The sequence below is a fragment of the Harpia harpyja genome, chromosome 4 (assembly GCF_026419915.1).
Source record: "Harpia harpyja isolate bHarHar1 chromosome 4, bHarHar1 primary haplotype, whole genome shotgun sequence".
Classification (NCBI taxonomy): Eukaryota; Metazoa; Chordata; class Aves; order Accipitriformes; family Accipitridae; genus Harpia; species Harpia harpyja.
In genome coordinates this window covers 29,283,935-29,306,893 of record NC_068943.1, presented here as the reverse complement: position 1 = coordinate 29,306,893, position 22,959 = coordinate 29,283,935, and the positions used below count along the sequence as shown (strand labels likewise).

Sequence of the window (22,959 nt, the reverse complement as noted above, 5' to 3'; positions counted from 1 at the left end):
AATTATTTGAAAATGTACAGAAGGGCAGTTTGTTCTTTGTTTTATCTGCGGTAGTATTATGTCTGTCACACAAACCATATGGTTTTAGATCATCGCTAATTACCATCATTTGCACACATGATGGCAGATTTAGGAGATATGTCCAGTAAATTATCCAACAGCAATTTATGAACCCTTTAAAATATTGTAAGTGGCTCAATAAATGGCACGTTATGTAACTGTTAGGAAAAGCCTGAATTGTTATTTATAGCTATATTAAAGGGATAGTGCAGATTTTATATGCCCATTTCAGTATTCCCTGTTTGTAAATTTGCTATGGAGGCAGCAGTGTTAATTCAGGAAAAGAAGAAATATTCCACACGCCTAGCAGAATAGATTCTTTTAAATAATAAACAAAAGGTTTGAAATAAATTCAGAAAAAAAGAATGTTCAGTGTTGTCCAAAGACGAGATGAATTTATAAAGATCTAGCCCTCAGGCAGAGGCCTGTCTAATTCACACTGCCTTTTACATTCAGCACGCATCTTCTTTCAGCTTTCTAAATGCCTTCAGAAATTAAACCTTTTGCCATGGCAGCTGCAGAAGACAAAGTCTTCCATTTTACCCATTTTAGGCAGCAGCAACCATCCATTCAGTGCAGAATGACAGTGGAATAGGGATTGTTTTAACCTGTAAGAAAAGAAACCAACAAAATGATGCTATTTTGAGAGACGTGTTTACATATTGTGTACTCACAGCTCTGAATAGAGCAGTTCTTTTCTCAATGTACCTGAGGCTATTGGAAAACGAGCCACTGTGTATCACAATAATATATTAATTCAATTAAGCCTGCGCTATAGCAAACATGTATTTTGCTGCTGGATTTGTCCAGCAAGCCTATGCTTGCAATCTGTTTTGTAAAACAAAACAAAAGTCAGTTTCGAGTAAGGTCATATCACAGCTCTTCTCTCACTTGTAACTCCAGCCACATAAATTCTCCTAGGGAATTTATGAGAAAAATGCATCGAACCCTTGCTTCTCAGAGGCCCTTTTTCTGAGCTCATCTTTAGCTACGGCGAAGGAATGAAACTGGTTTTGATAAAGCAGACATGTGCCTGCATGTGTTGGGGTTCCCGATTGTCCAGGGCTGTGGAGCTGTCTGCATCTTTTCTTTAAAATGAGCGCACCAAGACAACATCAAATCACTAAGAGTTCATTTTACTGGAACACAAATCAGGAGGAGGTAATAATTTACTGAAAGAAAAACTGGGTGAGAGATTTAAACACTCTGTCTTGGCCCTTGCAGAGCGGGCTGCTTCTCTCCAGTTTTAGTCCTGTCCCAAACTCTGTGTTCCTAAATCGCAGTAGACTCCATACATTCCCCTGGGCAAACATCTCCCTCTGTCACCTCTAAAGCTTGGCTGTGAGCCTGCTCCCATCCTTCCCTTCCAAGGGGGGTCTCCCAGGCTGCAGTCCTATATTGACTTAAGTCAATCCAAGTCAGTGCTGCTGCGTTCCCATCCCCTCCCTCCTTCCCTGGACTCATCCCTAGGCAACTCATCCAACCTCACAGTTTGGGGAGCGAAGCTGCTCAAAAACAACCTCATGCTCGTTAGGGTTTGACTACTCTTGGTCCTTGACTTGACTTCCAGGGGGGTCAGAGGACCCTGAGGACCAGCACTCGAGGGCTGGTGACCGCAGCACTTCTCTTCCACAGCGCGACAGGATCTCGCCCTGCTTTTCGGGACGCCCTACTTGACCCAGAATGCAGCAGCCAGGACGAAGCAAACAGCCCCTTCTTCCCTGCTGCCTTACCACACTTCTTTTAATCACAAATAGCCTAGTAAACTGTCAGCAAAGAAACAAGGAAACAGATAACATCTGTTAAATATAAGTACACATACTTGGGGGCATGCATGGGCACACACGGAGAATAAGAAGCAGCTAGCCGAGGAGGGAGGAGGCAGGACATCGTGTTCCCAGGTGAGCACGTTTCCGTGCCTGCGATAGTTTGCTCAGGTCATTTCAGCCTCGCCCGTACCCGGGTTGTACATTCCCACCTTGAGCAAGAATGTGGAGGGGCCCCAACCGTAGGGTCAACCTCTGGTGTTTCATCTAGGAGCTACAGCAGTTCCCTTTACACAGACTGTCACACCGTGGTCAAACCCAGCCTTTTTGAGATGAAACGTTGGTCTGTTATTAGTGTGTGCCGAGAACCAATATGATATTCCCAAATAGCGGAGTTTGGCCTATTCCCATGAACTCGGTATGGCAGAGCTGGTACCGGGACACCCAGTGGGAGAGGTCCGTGAAATGCTGGGAAGGAGCTCGTTACGAAGGAATCAGCCTTCTTTTTACACAGGAGAATGACGGCATTTAGCTTTACGTAATTAGGTTGTTGATTTAAAAGTGATACGGAATACAAAACTGCTCAGAAAAGGACGTGCAGGGTTTCATAATTAAGAGCCTACCCTGAAGATCTGTGGACATTTCTGACATTACATAAGAACCACATTAGCGCCGTGTATTTTCTGCTCCACTAAACCACTGCTTTATTTAGTTCCTCTGATTTGAATAATCTCTAATTTTTAAAACAATAAGCATGCACACTCTCTTTGTGTGTGGTTTACATTCTGGATTTGTTCCTGTATTAATTTGGAAGTATGCTGAATGTAACCTCAACATTATTCTCAAAATTTGTGTATTTTCATTTGCCATGTCTTTTGTTCGAGAAAGATAACAGTTTGAGGCAGACAGAAACACCAGCTAAATATTCATCAGGAAAGAGAGAGTCTGAAGCATTATTGGTGATAAGAAATAGGTTTTGAAGAGAAAGCATGTGTCAGACTGGAAGCTTTACTTGAGGCTGGGTAGCAAATACTAGAAATGGAAGACCTGAGGAGAACAGGGATGGGAAAAGCCAACAGAGCAGAAAGAAATGGGATTGCGTGGGGACTAGATTATATAAAGATTTCCTAGGGGAAGGAAGTCTGGGTTATGCGAGGCTGTCATAAAAAGGTCTGACCATGGGTGAAATAATCTATAGTATGTGGCACGTTTGCTGTTTTGCAGACGGAGGTGTCACCTTTAAAAGTGTTGTTCCAGCTGCTATAGCTTTCTTTTACTCTCGATACATTTCTAAGCAAATTAGTGATATGGAAACAAATAAAAAGAGCTTTGTTGATAAAGAATGCCATTTCTCCAGTCTCCAGGACTCGACTTACACCAAATAAAATGGTCTTCAATTGGAAAGAAAAGACAGAAAAACTCTGAGGAATAGACCTGCCTTTTACCAAATGATTATGTGGGAATTAGGGATGGTGAACCCGGCGGGGACCTGTAGGCAGTACTTGAATAAAAAATAACAGAAAGGCAAAATACTGCACAAGGGCTCTCTGTCAACTGAAGACAGGTCTGTGCCAGCTAGTCACAGGGAAATACGGGCATGTTCATGTTGCGGAACTGCCAGCTCAGGTCTCTCTGGGCTCAGGGTCCATGCACTGTGCTCTATTACTTGGTGTAGCCAGCTCTTAAATCCACTTTTGTCCTGCTCATGAATTGTCCCTGGGGTGACTGCCACATCCACAACAGAAAGGGCAGGGCAGGACCTTGCCATAACTCAGCTTGTCTTGGTTTTCATGTAATGACAATAGAACTCTCACATAAAACAAAGGCCTTCCCAATATTACATTATTTGTTCAACAAGATACTTGAACTGTTACAGCTCTGCATGTCCTTTTTGCAGCATCGTTCACAGGAAAATGATGTGCACACCATCTCCTTTGAAAACATACAGAGACTCTTGGAATTCACTTCTCTGCATACTTTCAGCAATGACTTTGATCTGTTATGCACAAGAATAAGGAGTGCTGATTTTCAAAAAAGAAGGCTTGTAATACTTTTTTTTTCAGAGCAGAATGAGGTCACAAAAAAGATCCATCAAACATGGGAGCTACTCTCAAACAATGCACTTCTTGTTTGGCAGACTCAAGAGGATGAAAATTGCTACTTTAAAAAAATACACGGACAATGTGAGAGGGCAAGGTCTTGATCTTACGCATCACCGCTCCGCAATTGGTGGGATGATGTGAAAAACAGACCATGGAAATAAGTAACTGTTCTTTAATTTCATTATTTAGCACTTCTTTCCCATGTTTTCATGTCGGTGAGAAATTGCAAGTAGTTCCCTTAAGCAGCTCATGAACAGAAGCAGGAAACAGTATTTTGGTTTTCCTGTTGAAAGCAAATTGCCTTTGATCTGTCTCGTGTCATTGTGACCCAAGGGCCATTCGTGACTAACAGATGACTGATGAAGTTTCTTTCTTGCAGTACGATATTGTTGGACATTCAGGAGATGGCTTCGACATCACCTTGGTTGGGAGTGACAAAGTTCCCAAGAACAATAAGCAAAGATTAGAGATTCTTAAGGTAAATCCTACTGATAAGTGATGCTGGGTAATTAAGGATTTTATGACTGCAAAGATAAAATTGTAGGTGGGTCACAGAATGCAGAACATAAGGAGAGTAAAATAAAAGAAAGACAAGAAAGCAGATTCTGTGTATTTGCATAAAATTGAAACAGGACCTTTCAGAGACATGGCAGAAAACAAATTATGCCAAAATGGTAGAAGCTACATATGCGTTTTTCTGGACTGATGTGTCATAAATGTGTCATTTTGACTACCTGTCAAAGGATATAGGAGGTTCCAAGCATTATACAGTGATATAGATAGATCCACCTAAGTCATGTGGTGATATTATTAGTGCGTAAGTGACTAATTTAAACTGTAGAGGGATCCCAGGTCAGTGATTTAGCCTGGTACCTTCAAGAAGTTGTGTGTCACGGTAGCAGTGGGAAAATGTGCCAATGCTAGATTGAAAACGTGTTGAAACACAATTGCAAAATGAGTGTATTCACCAAGATTTTACTGTAATAGGTTGAAGAAAAATTGAGTATAGTTTGGGATTTACCTGGTTGGCAGCTTGATAGGTTAGAACTGTGTATTTGAGCTTCCTTCAAAAAGTATTTTTAAAAGATCAGCAGCTACTTGGGTTAGGAGAACTGGATTTTCTAACGTCTAAAATTCCTTGTCTTCTGCATAGGAAACAGCTTCATCGATGAAAACAGTGTATTCTTTCATAAAAGCTCAAACAAAATGTTTCAACATTTTTAAACCTTGCTGCGACTGTCAGGAGTCAGATATTTGATAATAACTGTGACACTGCTAGGTTTTGGAATTCTAGCGCAAATTATAAACAGGCAGGAGCTGGTCACAGCATTAGGAAACTAAGACCTGTTTTCTTCCTTAAATACACAGGAATGTAGCTACTCAAACTGCAGCTGATCAAAAGTATTTTACTTTCCCTAAGCCCCAGTCTAATTACATCCATGTGTGGGTTTTGATTGTTTGACCCACTGTGTTTTTAAGAAGTGTTGTCTGTCTTAAAATACAGCCTATTATGTACAAAAAGCTGCATCTTCTGTAGTATCTGGAGCACTGTCCACATCTCTAATATGGAGACATCCTCTAATATAGCATAACTGAATATTGACTCCTTCCTGTGCCAGCTGAAATGAATGTTTATTCCTAAAGTCATCTGACATATTTCCACTTGGTAATGCTGTGCACACAGGTTATGCATGCCCATGCTCAGTTCTGCATGAGTGGAGACCATACCTTGGAAGGGACAGAGCATGCCATTCATGAAATCGCCAAGGAAGAGGCTGACGAGTATTTTGTTATTGTCTTGAGTGATGCAAATCTCGAGCGATATGGTATTCAGCCATCCAGGTTTGCTCAGGTCTTGACCACCAATGCTCAAGTCAATGCTTTTGCCATATTTATAGGATCCTTAGGAGACCAGGCAGATAGGTAAGTATTTGTTTTATGCCTAATGTAATTCTCTTTGTTTCCATTCACCATAAATCTAAACTATGCTTTTTCTGCAGTGAAGTTAGGCATAGTTGCCCATGCTGGTGTTCTGCACTAAGGTTTTGATCGTAGTATCATAAAATCATAGAATGGTTTGGGTTGGAAGGGACATCTAAAGATGATCTAGTTCCAACCCCCCTGCCATGGGCAGGGACACCTTCCACTAGACCAGGTTGCTCAAAGCCCCATCCAACCTGGCCTTGAACACTTCCAGGGATGGGGCAGCCACAACCTCTCTGGGCAACCTGTGCCAGTGTCTCACCACCCTCATTGTAAAACATTTCTTCCTTATGTCCAATCTAAACCTACCCTCTTCCAGTTTAAAACCATTACCCCTTGTCCTGTCACTATGGACCCTGAGAAAAAGTCTCTCTCCATCCTTCTTATAAACCCCCGTTAGGTACTGGAAGGCTGTTATAAGGTCTCCCCGAGACCTTCTCTTCTCCAGACTGAACAACCCCAACTCTCTCAGCCTTTCCTCACAGCAGAAGTGCTCCAGCCCTCTGATGGTTTTCGTGTCCCCCCTCTGGACCCGCTCCAACAGGTCCATGTCTGTCCCGTGCTGAGGACCCCAGAGCTGGACGCAGGACCGCAGGTGGGCTCTCACCCGATGGGAGCAGAGGGGCAGAATCCCCTCCCTCGACCTGCTGCCCACGCTGCTTGGGATGCAGCCCAGGACACGGTCGGCTTTCTGGGCTGCGAGCGCACGTTGCCGGCTCATGTCCCATTTTTCATCCATCATTCTTTTTTTTTTAATCTACTGATGAGGAGGAGTAGCTTCTGACTTGTGTCAGGGAGGACACTGGTTCGTGGGTCCTCACAGACATCCCTTACAGCCAGCTAGTTCGGAGCACTCTGCGCATCCGAAGGGAGCGCCTGAAGCCGTCCTCCCATGGGAGGGTGTGCGCTATCCCCCTATGGAATATCACTACGTAGTCATGATGGAGACAGGGTGCCGTTGCCATTGCCCAGTGTGCGGTTTGAATGTGTGTCGGCCTAAGAAAAGACATTAAAGCAAGAGAAGCTGGAGTTTAATGGTCTTCAAAACTGCTGAAAATTTGACTCAGATACTCCCCTTCTGTTACACACACAAATTCTTTGGAGAGTCTGAGCTGATATGCTTATTTTTAGTGCTGCTACATAATTTCTCTTTAAATTGTTTGGGCACAGGGGAAAAGAAGGAAATTCTGTCCCAGGTGTCCCTCGGTTCCACATCCACTGAGGACCAGTACATACAGCAAAAAGCTGGTATAGCCACAAATATCAACAGTGCCTTTTCTCCTTCTGTTCTCGCTTTCAACTAGAGCAGAATGAGAGAAGGCCCAAAGGGAACTGACCCCCCATACGTAGTTTTAGTCAGAAAAGGGTTGAAAGATACTGCACAGCCACCATTAGTCGTGTCTGCGGGTCCGTACATCAGAGCTGCGTTATGCATGAAAAGAGAATCCATTCTGAAAGATTATAATTACAGAAAGTCCTTTTACTTCTGCTAGGAATGAAAAAAAAAAAAATTAAAAAAAGCATTGACCATATCCTGCTGTGTAAGCGGAGATCTTATAATTGCCTAGTTCACTGGGTATGGAAAACACACACAATGCTGTCACTGAAACGCATTTCTATGTACGTGGAAGTGCAGAATTAGACAAAGCCTTCCTGTAACTGCTGTGGGGGAAGGAGAAGGGAATTCTCTGTTGCAGCTTATTGAAAAACTCACTTTCAAAGTGAGACTAAACTTAGCATTGGAGAAACGGTGTGGAGCATAAACTCCTTTAAAAAGCAGTGAAGGAATAAATTCCAAGCCTGCTGACTGGACATGAGGGAGATGGGGGTTGTAATGTGCATCTTGTTTACCTTTTTTAAGGGGGTTAAGCTGTGAATAAAAATGTGTCAGGCTAATATTGGCAGAAAAATATCTTTCCAGCTAATCTGCTGCCATCAGAAAGAGGAAATACAAAGAGCACATTTAGAATCACTGGAGGTGTTGAACTGAAAGAGCTGTGGGTTCATGGTAATCTATTTAAAGGAAGTAAATATCTTCATTTCCAGAGTAAATCTCTAGCTGCCCTCAGCAAACCAGTTGTGGTAATACCTCGTGGGGTCACTGGTACCTTGATCAAAATGGAGTTCTTGCACGTCAGAAAGAGGACGTGAATAGGAATCTCTAGGAACTCTTGATTGTCTTCGTGAAAGCACCTCTGTGACTCAGGCGCTCTCAGCGTTTCTTCCCACTGCTGCTTTCCCATCTTAAGGAACCCTGGGAACATAATTTGAAATGGTAATTGTGTCTTGTCCCTCATTCTGCTCCTTAGGCTGCAGAGGACACTACCAGCGGGTCGATCCTTTATTGCCATGGATACCAAAGAGATCCCCCAGATTTTGCAGCAGATCTTCACATCTACCATGTTGTCAAGTGCCTAAGCATCACTGATGTCACGGTGCGTCAATTCAAAGAAGAAACCCACTCCTGCTGGAGATACAAATGCTAAAGCTGAGGATAAACACGGTTATTAATAAAATACATACTGTTCTCTAATCAGCAAAGCGACCCAAATCTGCACGACAGCCGGGCTGTAAAATTTCACCCAAAATCTCTCAACCGACTTAGTGCGTTCAAAGAATTGCAGCGGAGCGGAGGTAAATCGCAGAATGGCAACAGAACAACTGTTTTTCTGGAGGGAGAAATAAATAAAGGACAGCTTGTGATCATTCCTCTGCCTGCCATGTTGCCAGCACTACAGTATCATCTCACCCTGTTTTATTAAACACGATTCGCTGGGATTCGATAATATTATGCAAGGCAGAGCCAGGCAGTCTGTTTCAGTGTTTTGTGTGCATATGTTTGAATGGGTAGTTAACTCCATCTCTGATTTAAACAGGACTGCTCTTGTCAGGCAGGAAACCCTTCCTTCCTCTGCTGTTGCTTTCTTGTCCTGACGGGCATCGGGGCTTCACCGCTGGATGCTGGGAACAATGGAGCGGTTTGGGAACGCTGACCGTCGCGTGTAAACATTCATTATCTGATCAGGCACGGTGCTCAGAGTTGTCAGATCTAGAGAAAGTGGCTGTTAAGAAGGAAAACAAAACAAAAATAGATTCGTTCAGTTCTGCCTCTGAAAAGTAAGGGGAAAGGGTCAAAACGGTCTTAAGAACCCAACAGCCAGTGTTTCCAAAGAGGGAACTACTGCCTTGTCTCCTTTGCATGACCGATGATGCTGTTCCGCTGCCCTGTTGCCCAGAATCCCTGGGATGGGCTCAGTATGTGGAGGTGCCTTTTCGGTTGGGAGACAAAAAAGTTATTAACGCTTTGCTAGAGCTCCTTCGTGATCTGTTTTGCTTGGGTCTTTTGAAGATGAAACTGGAGGAGAGATCTAGGCATGAGAAAATAAGTTCTTCTTTATAAAAGAAGAGGAAAAAAATCTATTTTTATTTTAGCAAGATATCTGTGTTGGGGTATATTTAATATCCAGGATAGTTATAAAGGCTTATTTTATAATTCAGTCAGCTGGTGTTTGGCTTGTCCCATGAGGCGATAATTCCTCTTTATGTACTAAAGAATAGATATCTTGTTGTGCATCAGGAACACTGGAATACTTGATGAATTGAATGTCTGATTTAATTAAGCTGGGGTGGGGGGGTGTGCATCATCACTGATACTCTGCTGATATTAATTTGAGGGTAACTGAATAGAAAAAAGTCAAGGGAGAGTGCTTATAAAAATATGAAGGAGGAATTGCAATACTTCACTTCTAATATTTCTCTTAATCCCGCAGTTGCTCAAACCGCACTGTGAGCAGTATGTTTGGAGGGGAGGAGGCAAATTAACTGGATCTTGTTAAATACAACCATCAGTATTTTAAAGGGTCCAGTTTCCAGTGGTCATTCTCTACTCCGTCAGTCCTGCAGCACAAATCTTTACCAGAGCATCAAAAATGTCCCATATTTAGGATGTGTTTCCAAGCCTGGCCAGCTTTGAAACTCTTCATGGCAAGAGAGGACGGAAGACATTTTTCAAAGGCTTGTTAGTATTGTTATGAGAACTATATATGTGAAAACAAAGAGGTTGAAGATGCAATTCCTGTTTGAAGAGAAGGGAGTTGGGAGGAGAAGGTTGAGAAGGTTATCCCTGGCTGGGACAAATGCATGTTCACGCACATACACACAGACGCGGCTACTAAGGGGAAGTACGCTTCAAAATATAAATAACTTGGTCCTGTAAACACATGATAAGATACTAAATGCAATAAAGAATTGGCATATTAGTAAGTCTGTTAGTAAATGTGTTTTTACTTGGAAATTCCCTCAGCACCTCTGCTTTTATTGCCACCAGTCCTTCAAAAAAGAAGCATTTTATTACAGTTAATTAGCAAATATACTGTACACTTTCTAGATTACTCAAGTGGATAAACTTTCTCACCTCAGATTTACATACAGTGTAATACTGTTACCTTTATTGTAAAAAAAAAATAGTGTTACTTAAGGGAAACTCTAAGGTAAATCCAATTTTAAACCTTTTGTTTGAGTGTCCCTGTAAACTGTATTTCATGTCATGCTATTTAAAGTTACCTTTCTGTAGTGTTTGGTTTTATTCTTTGTTTCAGGCGATGTCTGTTGTGTTTCAGTTCACGTTTCATGGGCCCACAGGATATGGCCACGTCCAGGGCCAGGCCCGGCCAGGAGGGCGGCTGGGAGAGGGGGGAAGCAGTTTGCGGTAGATTTTGAGAGAAAGGGAGAAGAAATGAATGAAAGTTGGTTTTTTTTTTTTCAGTTCAGAAGGAGGTGTTGGGGGTTTTACTTTTAACAACGCTTCATTGCAGAGCATATTTGACCCGAGAGCATCTCTCTAAATTGTAACATTTCAGGGCAAAATTTTCCCCAGGCTGTGCGTCTCTCACCTGCTTTAATGCCCATCGCTACCCCAGGGAAATCAAAGCAGCAGCTGTGCTTTTCCCTGTCTTGCAAGGACTGGCAGTGTTATTTCACTGCTCAGAAATTCAGCCAGCACTCTTCTTTCATGTCCCTGGGACTTGCAGAGCTTCTTAATTTGCATTTATTTTTAATTAGTAAAATGCTTAAGAGTGATGTGGCTTTGTGTAACTAACAGCAGCAGCAGTGACTGCTCTCATTGCAATGCAGGCACCAGCGTTGTGTGTCACTCATTCCCTCTGAAAGCGTGTTAAGGTATTTTTCATCTCTTCTCACAGTTTATTAAGGCACTTTCGCACTCATCGGTTTTTATGAAAAGGCACTGTTTTGGCGAATGAATGGAGCTGCCCATTGGAGTGTGTCCTGACCTATCGCTGATGCTTTAATAGCATTAGTCACATCAGCAGTAGTGATTTTTACTACCCCTTATAATGCAGATTTTGGTCTACTTCTGTTTATATATGTAATGTGTTCATGCTCACTAGCCAGTTAGTAACAGTACGCAGTCATTTAGGATTATTATTTAACTGAGGTGCAAAAAAAAAAGTACAGAGAGCCCAGGCAGACGTGACTTCAGTCAGAGCAAAGCACGTTCAATGTTTAGGGACGTAAGCAGCTTTGCACAAAAACGTGTAAAAATGATGGGTTAGCGCGAAGTGCAAGGAGGGTTAGGAGGGACTCGTGATCTTTGACTCCAGCAGTCTTTTTTTTCTTTTCACATCTTTCCTTTACCGACACTAGGTGTCGAACGTGATTGAGAATGTCATGCTAGAGCTTATCCATTAGCCTGATAAAATTAAGACTAAAGATGCTCATCGCTGATCAAATATACTGATGTAATATTTGAGGAAACAAGCATACAACAGGAGATTTAGATACTGTATTATATGTGCAAAATCACATCAAAAAAAGAACCCCGGTGCCTAGTTGAGAGTACAGGTAAGAGATGCAAGAATACCAGAGGTTTTCTTTATCTATACAGTTAAATTTATTTATTTTTTAATTATTACAAAACAAGTATTAAAATAATTTCGACAATTCATTAAAAAAACAAGCAATTGTGCTGTGTTGGCTATTGCACATTATCATGTTTGTTAATAAATGACATTCCTATAAAAATGAAAATGTACAAGATATTTATTGAGAAATAAAAATAGAATTCCTAACCATGTATTGAATCCGGAATGTTGATTTGAAAATATAATTGTTGTACAGAACCTCTAGATTAGAAAAGGTTCAGGGTTTGTTTAGTTCTTTAAATGCTACCGTTTTAGGGAAAATAGGTAAAGCTCTTCAGTTTGCCTGCTGTAAAGATAATGGAAGTTGTTGTTTAGCTCCTAGATAATTCTGCTTCTGGGGCAAACATGTCTATTTTGGCCCCATCTTTAAAAAGAAAACAAAAAACCCCCCAACTTGCATTTTATCATTTACTATTCTTTCTGACAGCATCTGGGGAGACCAAACACGCTCTCCTGTCCCAACAGTGAACCTTTCAAAAAAGGAAGGTCAACATTTCTCCCTCTCAGCCCCTGTGTATGTATTCTGTATCTATTCAGCACCAGCAATCCTGAGAAAGAGGAAAACTAAAAATTACTCTCTGATATTACAAGCATTAAAAGGTTATTTGTATTGTTCAGTCTTCAAACAGGTTAAAACTCCCTAGAGTTCATGGTGTCATCAAAATAAACAGGTAACAAATTGCCTAACTCAGAAGTGCTTTTGCTTTTGAGATTGTTATGACAATGTGGAAAGCATCGTCACTGAATAAAGTGTTTTAAAATCAACTGCATTTTCTGGGAGATGAGTGTATGTATGTGGGAAGATTTGAGGAAGATATTCAACATTCTTCAGGATGAAGGTGATGGTGGGTTTTTTCAAAGATGGAGACAGCATTATAAAATTTGAATAACTTCTTTTTCATGACTGTCTGTTCTCCAACTTTTGACAGGATAAGTAAGCATATGAAAATCTACTTTAAAAAACCAAACAGATATCCTTATCATTACTCACACCATCATTAGTCTGAACATCTGGCATGACTGCACGCAGAAAAATTCTGTCCTCCATGCTACACCTGTAGCATGATCCTATTCAAGAAAAAAACTAATCGTGGTAGGTATACTGGTAATGTAAAAAAAAAAAAAAACCCTCAGATTCTGACCCTGGGTTCCCCAGCCATCACATACAGTTTTGCTTTGGACAGGCTGAGCTGTGCAAAGCCAGGTAGGGCTGGAAACCAGACCCTGCCCGTGGTTGCCCAAGGCTGCAGATCCTTACAGCTGGGTGTAATCTGGCACCAGAGCTCCCCAGTTCCAAAACAACCGTAAGGGAAGAGAGCAGGAAGGGGAAAAAAGGACAAATTCCTCACTTTCAACCTGCTCAGCTTCCTGAAATGGCTTGTCTTGAACACCAACGCAAGAATGGTCAGGAGCGAGGCAGATGAAGGAGCAGGGATGGGAAGATCTACCAGGCACAGCCACAGCAATAAAATTACCCACAATAAAAACCACATCCCAAAGCCAGGAGAGGCTCAGCTGAGGGGCCGCGTTCAGCTCACAGAGCAGGAGTGAGATGGTGCCGCGTCGTGGCCAAAACCTGCCGCGGGGACCGTGCAAGACAGAGCCGTCCTGATGCGGGGCAGGCAGATCTTCAGCCCTTCAACTCTGTGCTTAAGCATCCTTACCAGTAACAGGCAGAAAATAAACTCCTTCCCTACCCCAGGCATGTGTTGAGGACGAATTGAGGCTTGTAAACATCATCAGACAAACAGTGGCGTGGGGACTGGACTAAAACATGTGTGTTCCCTGAATACTAATTTTATGAGCTTTTTCTCCTTTTTAAATGCATACAAGTTAGTTCCTTCTAGCACAAGCCAAAATTTTAAAGTCCCTGGAACCTCCTACTGCCGGTGGAAACAGTCACAGAGCACCTATAAACTAAATACATCTCACAAATATGAAAAAAAGTCCTTTTTATACCAGGACATGATACAAAACCCATTCTTAGCAACAGCCATTTCAGGTCATATCATTAAATGTTTTATGTTAACTTCTCTGGCCAGGCTCTCTGAGTAAGATGACAATATTACATGCAGACGGTGGTTTGGAAAAAGTCCAAAAATAGCATTACTTGGTTAGGAAAATGTGTTGTACAGGACAGTGATATGAGGAATGGTGTTCCAGGTATTTTTTTCTTTCGTCATAACTAAATCATGCTCCCTACCATCTGTACCAACAAACACCTGCATTTCAGCTTGGATTGGTTCGGCATCTGTAAGGTCGCCTACTGTGGTTTCCAAATTGACAATTACAAATAAATTCGGGGGTTTTTTAAAGCAATGCGTTTGGGTAGGGACAGGGATGCTCCCCTGCCGTGATTTACAGAGAAGCGTTGAAGCAAGAAACGTGCCTCCCTGTTATCATAGCGCTGCACAAACTGTCCCCATCCCCAAAATATTTGGTGGTAGCAAAGGAGCAACCTTAGCATTGCCTCATCTCCTCCTCCTGCTCGGGCGGTGCAGGGGAGGGTAGTGCAGGGACAGATTTAACAGGGGCAAGGACATCAGGGCATCTCCGCTGGCCCGTGCAGCTCACTCACGTCCATCCGAGGTGGTGACCCCACCAGCTGCTCCTCTCCTGCCCCTTCCTTCTTCCCAGCTGGGGGTTTGCGTTCTCCTGGGACTCTGCCAGCCTAATTTGCTGCTTTGTGCTTGTGGGAAAGCCCGAAGTCCATTTTAATGAAAAGCCTGAGCACTCCACATTCAGCAGCAGAAAGCGTGGCAGAAATTTGATGCACCAAAATGACTATATTTTTTTTTTTTTTTTTCCATCTGACTTTTACTCGAAACTGCTCTGCAGGTCCCTCCCACTCCCTGCTGTCCCCAACCCCCTTGGCATTCCTCACCATACAGAGGGTGAACAGGGAACACTGAAACTCCCTGTCCTCTTTCTCTGCTGTCACATTCAGGGGAAATGACCAAGTACCTCACTGCATCCATTTAGCAAAAAGTCACATAACGTGCCCAAAATGAGCAAAATCATACTACAGATACAGCTGCCGTAGTCCTCCTCACTCCCTCAATTTTCTGACGTGACCCACTTTTGATGTGGCACGCTTCCAAAAGAGCAAGCCAGATGCAAGAGATAAAACAAGACTTTACATTCATCAATATATTTGCTGTAAGACCCTGGCTTAAGGACTGTTTTTATGTTTAAGCACAGACTTAACAGTACAAGGGCTGAGCATGCAGGCAGCCTGTCCTGGTTTTGGCTGGGATAGAGTTAATTTTCTTTCTAGTAGGTGGTATAGTGTTATCTTTTGGGTTCAGTATGAGAAGAATGTTGATAACACACTGATGTTTTCAGTTGTTGCTAAGGAGTGTTTAGACTAAGTCAAGGATTTTTCAGCTTCTGATGCCCAGCCAGCAAGAGGGCTGGAGGGGCACAAGAAGTTGGGAGGGGACACAGCCAGGACAGCTGACCCAAACTGGCCAAAGGGGTATTCCATACCATGTGACATCATGTCCAGTATATAAACTGGGGGGGGAGTGTGCCTGGGGGGGGGATCACTGCGCGGGAGCTAGCTGGGCATTGGTCGGTGAGCGGTGAGCAGTTGCATTGTGCATCACTTGTCTTTCTTGGGTTATATTTCACTCTTGTTTTGTTACCTTCCTTTTCATTACAATTACAATTATTATCATTATTATATTTTATTTTTTATTCAATTATTAAACTTCTCTTATGTCAACCCATGAGTTTTACTTCTTTCCGATTCTCCTCCCCATCCCACCAGGCGATCAGGAGGGAGGAGTGAGTGAGCGGCTGCGTGGTGCTCAGTTACCGGCTGGAGTTAAACCACGACACAGCCAAAGACTGGCAAGCGTGCCCGTAGTGGGGATACACGCCAAACTAGCTGCAAGCTTAACATCTGAGGGCAGCAAACGTATTAGGAAGAGCAAAGACGGTCCCTGCCTTGCAGTTCATGGTTGCTGGGGACCGTGCTGACCTGGTGCACGTGGGGCTGCAGCACCGGAGCTGCTCCCTGTGGCATCACCGACTTCTCTTCTGGTGTTAGCTATCTTCTCAGCTGAAGAGGACAGAGATCGTTTCCCACTCCTGCTAAGGCAGCTTGTGACAGGGAGGAATGCCAATTCACTGTGATTTCACAACTTCGCTGCAAAGGTCGTAGCTGAGCACTGAACAGGCACGGGTAGTGAGGTGGGGGCAGTCACTGCAAGTGCCACCGAGAGAATTTTTTAAGTCACCTTATTCTCCCTTATTCTGCCATTTTAAAGTCACCTTATTCTGCCATTTCACTCAAGAAGGTCTCCATGCCCATGCAGGTTTCCCTCTTTGTTATGGTGCATTTAAGAACTCGAAGCTCTCCTCTCCTCTAATGCCAGCTCAGAAAAAAAAATCCCATCACCCCCACACCAGATCACTCCTCTTTCTGCTGCAAACAGTCCCAGCAGACCAAGGAGTCTCTATAGGGTCTGGTCTTTTGCAGGCTGGACAGGTTGGAAGCAGAAGATCTTAAAATACATAAGATCTGGATTAACACAGCACAAAACCCATGCCACAACACTAAGGAGCCAAGCCCTGAGCTGCAGCATGCATATCCAAACATGGGCCAACGTTAATGCTGCTTGTGCATTGGATGCCAAGAAGTATAAATTCTTTTATGTGGGTTTTTAGCATGTGATATTATAGCTCTATACTCATTAATAAGTCTTATAATGCAATAAAAACATAGAGTGTCCTTTCTCCTCTGCTTTTTAATTGATCAACTGTGAATTTTTATATATGTGCAAACAAATAGATAAATTGCTCAGTTAGAGAAGAGCTAGATGCTGCCAAAGGCCAAGATAGCATTTAAAACTAGTATTTTGTGTCATTAATCCAATAGCATAACCCTTATAATGAACTTTCATGTGAGCCTTTTGAGATGTTATTTGCATACTCCACAGAGCACACCTGTGATAAAATCCGTTACAGAAATTGTAGTCAACGGGTGGTTTTTAGAAGCTTCCTACTTCTCTAGCACTGGTGTGCACCCTCATTAATGTGCCTCAGTAATGTGATTTGCAGGGTGAAAAAAAAAAGGAAGCAGCTGTTTTCCAAAAAAACGGAAAGTCAAAAGATCCTTCCCTCCACCACCACCACCAAAAACGATGAAGAGGGAAAGCAGGCGAGGAGAAATCATTTTGCTAAAATAAATGAGAGCAGAAATAGATGCTAGAGGACTGGCTAGAAAGAGGTGGGAAACGATCCAAAGCCAAGCTGAGGCAAACAAAAAAAAGCAAGTGGCCAAGAATAAGTGTGCCCAGGCACAGACTAAGACAGAATAGCTCTTTTCCATCTCTATTTAATCTTCTCGAGTGCCATGGAGAGTGGATCTGAGTAGGTGTTGGACTCTAGACTTGGCATCTCCTCATCCCACCCGGTAGCTCTTCCCCGGCCATCCTCACCCTTCGAGGTCAGGGCTTTGTGGGGCAGCATCTCCCCACGCTCTCGGCTGAAACCTGCTTAGCCTGTGCTCCAGAAACCAAACGTACCTCTTCGGAGGGCCTGGGGCACCCTGTCTGTCACCTCACAGCCTGCAAAGAAGCCCAGCCTAACGTGAGATGATGGCAGACAGCAGCCCGAAAGGTCACGAGGCTTTTTCTGTTGTCGTGGAGGAGTCTGAAAGCAGCATTATTTAACTCAACCGGCTGCTCTTAACAAAAGGGACATTGTTTCTCTGTATGATTTCTTCTAGGAAAAGCACGTGTGTGAATGTGGGAAACTCAGACTGGCAAGGCAGTGAATGTCAAAGTTTAGTCATTTTTCATAACCTCCAGAGTTTTGGATGGACCTGGACCCACGCTGTAAGGGACAAGTCTTCAGGCCAGAATCTCCACTTCTCTCTGGGCAGCGATACTCGTTGCCATCAGCTTTCCACCCAGCTAACGCGTTGAACCACCCGTGTACCTAACTACTTGCTTACGTAGCCACTAATGTTGTCCTCCACTACTTTAGGGTATAGCTCGCGTCATGCACCATTTCTTATCTCCTGCTTGAGTAGGATCACTGCAAGTGGGGAGAATTCATTGGGTTTAACCTTGTTATTTGGGATATTTTCTTGCAGATGCTAATTAGCCAGCCTTGTCCACACCAGGGAGGATATACCAGTACACTCCCAAGCCCCCATAAGGCAGACATGCCTCATATAAGAAAGGGTGGGGAAAAATGACACAAGCCAGGGCTTTCTCAGAGACCATTAAAGTGTAAGGGTACAAGATTACATTAGGTCGAGATAGAAATTAAGATTCTTGCAACAAACCCATGATTAAGACAGTTTTAACTTAACAAGGACTAGTGCATACAAATATTTGAGTATTTGAATATCCCTTTCTAGTAATTGAAACTCCCAATATCTTTGCATCAGTCATGGAGCCTTGGTTAACACTGAAAGGCACCAAGATGAAGCAAGCTCTTTAGGGAGGCAAAGACAGAGGAAAATTTATCCATAGGCATAAAATTAACTATTATTATTTCCATTACACATAGCTGGGGTTTGAACATTATTTATTTTCAGTTCAGATGCTGTAGTGTTTGTGAAGACACAGCTGGTAGTGCGGTTTAACCTTATTTTTCTGGAAAGCTAGTTGTTTTATTACTATTTATTTGATCTCTTGTGATTACCATAAAGCATGCCAAGAGCTTTGCAATAATTATTTGCTTATGGAGAAAACTTAAAGCAAAGAGACATCCTACGATTGCATTAACCCTTGCACAGCCAGATGCAATGCTACTTAGTGCCAGTTTTGGCACAACCTAATTGTAACAAAAAGTGCTTTAGGAACAGTCTAGCTCCATCTTGCATGCCCACCTGAAGATGACTCTCTTCATTTAGGCTGACAGGCTCTGTTAATTTATGCTATGTGTACCTCATGCATATTAAAAAAAAGAACAAGGAGAGAGCAATCAGAGGATTTTGAGGGGATATCTTCCCTCTCCTGGTGGGCATGGCGAATGGGTTGGCTCCCATCACTCAGGGACCACCAGGCACAAAAGGGCAGCAGGATGGCAGCTCTCTGGGTCAGATCAAAGAGGATCAGCCCCAGCCCACATCATCGTGCAGAAAAGCAGGAGGAACCTAAGGGTGTGGACAAATAAGAAGCTCAATAAGATGACTAATCCATCATCCGTGGTCCTGTTGGCTATTCAGCAGGGTGCCAGCACACACTAGCCTGTCTCTTGGTCTACCCAGACTTAGACCCCCACAGTCAGTGACCGATTCATTTCTATGCATTCTCCATCTTTTTAGCACAACCCTGTTGGAAAACCCTTAAAACAAAAAATTTCTCTCCAGCGCCTCCAAATGCAAGGACAAGAGTTTGGCATTAAAACCCCAGAAGTTACAATTTGCAAGCAGATGCCCCATTGTGCTCTCGTGGTCACTGGCTGGGTTTTGTGAGTTTTGTCCCCAAAAAGAACCAGCTCCTTTGTCCAAATAACTGGAAGAACATGGAATAGAACAAAAATACCCCAAAGACCGCCTGCCTTGGAGCTAACCCCATCCTCCTCTGGGTGCAGACCACCAGCTCTTGCCCCACGGCTGCCAAGCAGACAGGCGGGCCAGGTCAAACAGGGTTGCTCACCCTTCCCTTGGCTGGGGGAGCACCAGGATGGTGTGGACACCCCCACACCAGGCACCTCGTCCTGCGGGGAACTGGGTGGGCGCTGGGGCAGGGGAGGCTGGTGGTGGGCACAGAGCAGCCCCTCTGCCCGTGTCCCCCAGTCGAGCCATCCACGTCCATGTTTCCAACGTTTCCTAAGCCCCGTGAGTCCAGGAAATCCCAAGCGCTAACCAATCGCTCATTATCTTAAAACCAAAAAATTCTGTTAATGGCTTTACCTCATACCCTGCAGCTCTGGAAACCTGCCTGGCTCCTTCTTGAGTTACTTACTTCAGCTGATGATTTTGGCAGGATTTCCCCCCCCAGATCTTGGCTACTGTTCCTTGGAGAAACTGCGCCTAACCCTCTTGCGCTGTGGTTGTCCGTCCTCAAGCTCAGCTCCACGCGGCATTTATTCCTGCACCCTTCATAGACTAAAAACTGAGCAAGCAATTAAACAGTGCAACACACAGAGGCTCGCAGGCACCTAAAGCCAATTAACGACTTCACCATGTGTTCATTAGTTAAGAAAACGTTTCCGTGCATACCCATATAATAAAAACACCAACAGCATTTAAACCTGCTTTCCATAGCCTAGTTGTTTAAAAACTACGTTTTATTGCAGTGGTTCTCCCATGACGAGGCTGAAAGGCACAGCCCTCCCTCCTGTGAGTCCTTTAATAAAGTTTCATAAAGTTCCCATTTACAAGCATCTCTTGTGCCATTATCCGGCATGCAATACACAAGACAAAAGCCTTCACAGCCAGCACCTTACCCTTTATTAAAAATATTGTTAGGGTTTAGTTTGGGGCTCTTTTGAAGGTCGGTGGGTATTAATGACCATCCTCATTTCCAACGCCAAAAGCTGAGCAGGGGCTGCATGAAGCCGGGGGAGAGAAAGCACCTCGGCGTTTCAAGCTGAGGCATCATCCATCCAGAAAGCAGATAGGGATGTAGGATGGGGTCTTGATTCCCCAAAGGTGTGTGTTTGCACCAGATAAAACATAACGTGTTTCTATAGTTGTCTTGTGTGTGTTTGTTTGGGCTCCGTTCAACCATCTTTTATTAGGTGACAGCTTTTGGGAGTTGTGTCCAACCAAAGTTGCCCATGATTTGCCCTTCCTGGTGTTGGGGTATAACCACAGAGGGGTTTCAGCCGGGCTCAGCACTAACCCCATCAGTGCCTGTTGCTTCCTCAGCTGCATTTTTAGCCAAATGGCTCAAATAGGGCACTAAAATGCTGTTTTCAGGAGGGGTGGACAACCTACAGGTGGGTGCTCCGTTGCGTCAGCTGCCACCATCCCCAATGCAAAACCCACTGGCAATGGTGACAAGGACATTTGAGACCAAGCCATACCTCCCAAAAGAATGAACTGGTATTTCTTTATCACTCCTGAGACAATGCAGACACATAATACTCTTGAGGGGGCTCAAATAACTTGCCCCTTCCAAATTGTACTTGCAGACCTGTTCTTTACCCTACCACGTGTCTCCTTAGAAAACCAGGTGCACTGAAGGACTTGGATCTCTCTTGGTCCCCGTTCACAGCCCATCACTATTTCCTCTTCGTTCCAAGTTAACAGCACAAGCAAATCTGGGAGTCCTGCTCAAAGTATGCCAGCTGCCTCCTAATGACGTACAAACAAAGAAAATCCATGTTCCCAGACCTGGCATCGCCCAGCAGAACAGCCTCCTCTTTGTGGCTTCAAAGAGCCCAGCACTATTTGTGGTATTTCAGTTTCTATTCTTCAGCAGTTTCATGTTCATTGAAAAACAACTTTCTAATTTTGTAATGCCACACAAAAAGCACAGACGGAATGGATTTGTCAGCTGCTCCTGCCTGTGAGAAACAGAGAAAACCAATAATTTTACCACCAAGTCTTCCATCAGCGGACCGTTCCTCCCCCTCCCCCAACATAGATCTCTCCTCCCACCAATGAGCTTTTTAAGGCTGTACCTTTGCAGGTGGACGAGTACTTCACCTCTGGCAAAGCACTTCCTCAAGGGCGATGGTCACATTGGGAAGAAATGCACAGGGCAGGACTCACAGAAGGTCATTTTACGCTTCCAGGCTCGGAAAGAACTGCGAAGCCTCATTGACAGCTGGGGTTAAGGTTTTTCAAGACAAGATTGGCAGAGCTGTTGCGTTCTTGGGTTGTCCCAGCTTGCTACAGCTCTGCTTACCCATACTTCTGGCCATACTTGTTTTGCTGTGCACAGAGAGAGTATTTGATTATGCCTATATGATATACGGGTTTGTATGACACTATCTCTGAAGCCACTAGTCCCTGCATACACAGCGGTACAAGACAAAAGACAGAAAATGGCACGTTTGTGTCCCTTTGCGTTGGACAAAATCATTACAAAACAAAGGTGTGGCTTGCCCTTATTTGCTGAATATATCTGGGGGCTTGTGTGAGACGACAGTGCAGCTGCGGACCTGGGAAGCTTGAGAGGGACATCATTGGTTTGTATTTATGCTGAATGCAAGAAGCAGGCTGCATGTGATTTGCATCATAGAACCATAGAATGGTTTGGGTTGGAAGGGATCTTCAAAGATCATCTCGTTCCAACCCCCCTGCCATGGGCAGGGACACCTTCCACTAGACCAGGTTGCTCAAAGCCCCATCCAACCTGGCCTTGAACACTGCCAGGGATGGGGCAGCCACAACTTCTCTGGGCAACCTGTGCCAGTGTCTCACCACCCTCACAGTGACCAACTTCTTCCTTACATCTCATCTAAAGCATATGAGGCCAAAACTAGTGTCTCATCACTGGGGCATATTTGAGGGGAAGGAAGGTGAGAATTGGCTCATAATGCTGGGAAAGAGCTACAAAAGGGCTACAAAAATAGCTGGACATACCTGTATGACTGTCATTGCTTACCATGGACCTACGTAGCTGTCGTTGCTCGTGATGGACCTACATAGCTGTCACAACATCTGCTCAAGTTGCCTAAAGTGAAATCAAAGAGCTTATTTGAAGTCCAGAATGACTTACTGAGCAGTTCCTTAAATCTCAGGCTAGAGAAGAGCAAATTGAGAAATTCCTACCTGATGTAACAGCACTTCAGAAAGAAACCTGTCTAGACAGTGAATATCTACATGCCAACAAAGACAGTGGCACACAGAGCACCTGGCAAAGCCATACCCACCATGCTTCATAAGTGAAGAAACACTTTTTTTTTTTTTCCCCTTCTGAGCTCCAGCTTATTGATTTCGGAGCTCTCAGCTTTTATGCAGAGATCATGAAAGTCTGTTTGGAAACCACATTAGGTGAAATTTCCCCCTTCTTTTAAAGTGAAGTTTCCAGCCCTTCTGGTTGCAGGGACAGTTTTAAAAATATGACACAAGTCAAGCAAAGGATTAAAACGCCATAAGGCAAAGAAAAGAATAATAATTTCTGATGTCTTCTCTGAAATCAGGTTTGAGACAGTTTGAAGTCTCATTGATGTGTTTTGAATATT

The 22,959-nt window shown here is 43.7% G+C and overlaps 1 protein-coding gene across 2 annotated transcripts in view; it reads left to right on the top strand.

Annotated features, from left to right (window-relative positions):
* The window catches only part of VWA8 (von Willebrand factor A domain containing 8), a 199,716-nt gene extending 189,232 nt beyond the window's left edge, over positions 1-10,484 (top strand). For both annotated transcript variants that reach the window (XM_052786057.1, XM_052786058.1), the window contains exons 43-45: positions 4,308-4,406; positions 5,613-5,851; positions 8,221-10,484. In XM_052786057.1, the coding sequence (XP_052642017.1) occupies positions 4,308-4,406; positions 5,613-5,851; positions 8,221-8,329 (447 nt within the window). In that variant the 3' untranslated portion in view covers positions 8,330-10,484. The remainder of the gene's footprint in view (positions 1-4,307; positions 4,407-5,612; positions 5,852-8,220) is intronic.
* Positions 10,485-22,959: the final 12,475 nt, after the last annotated feature.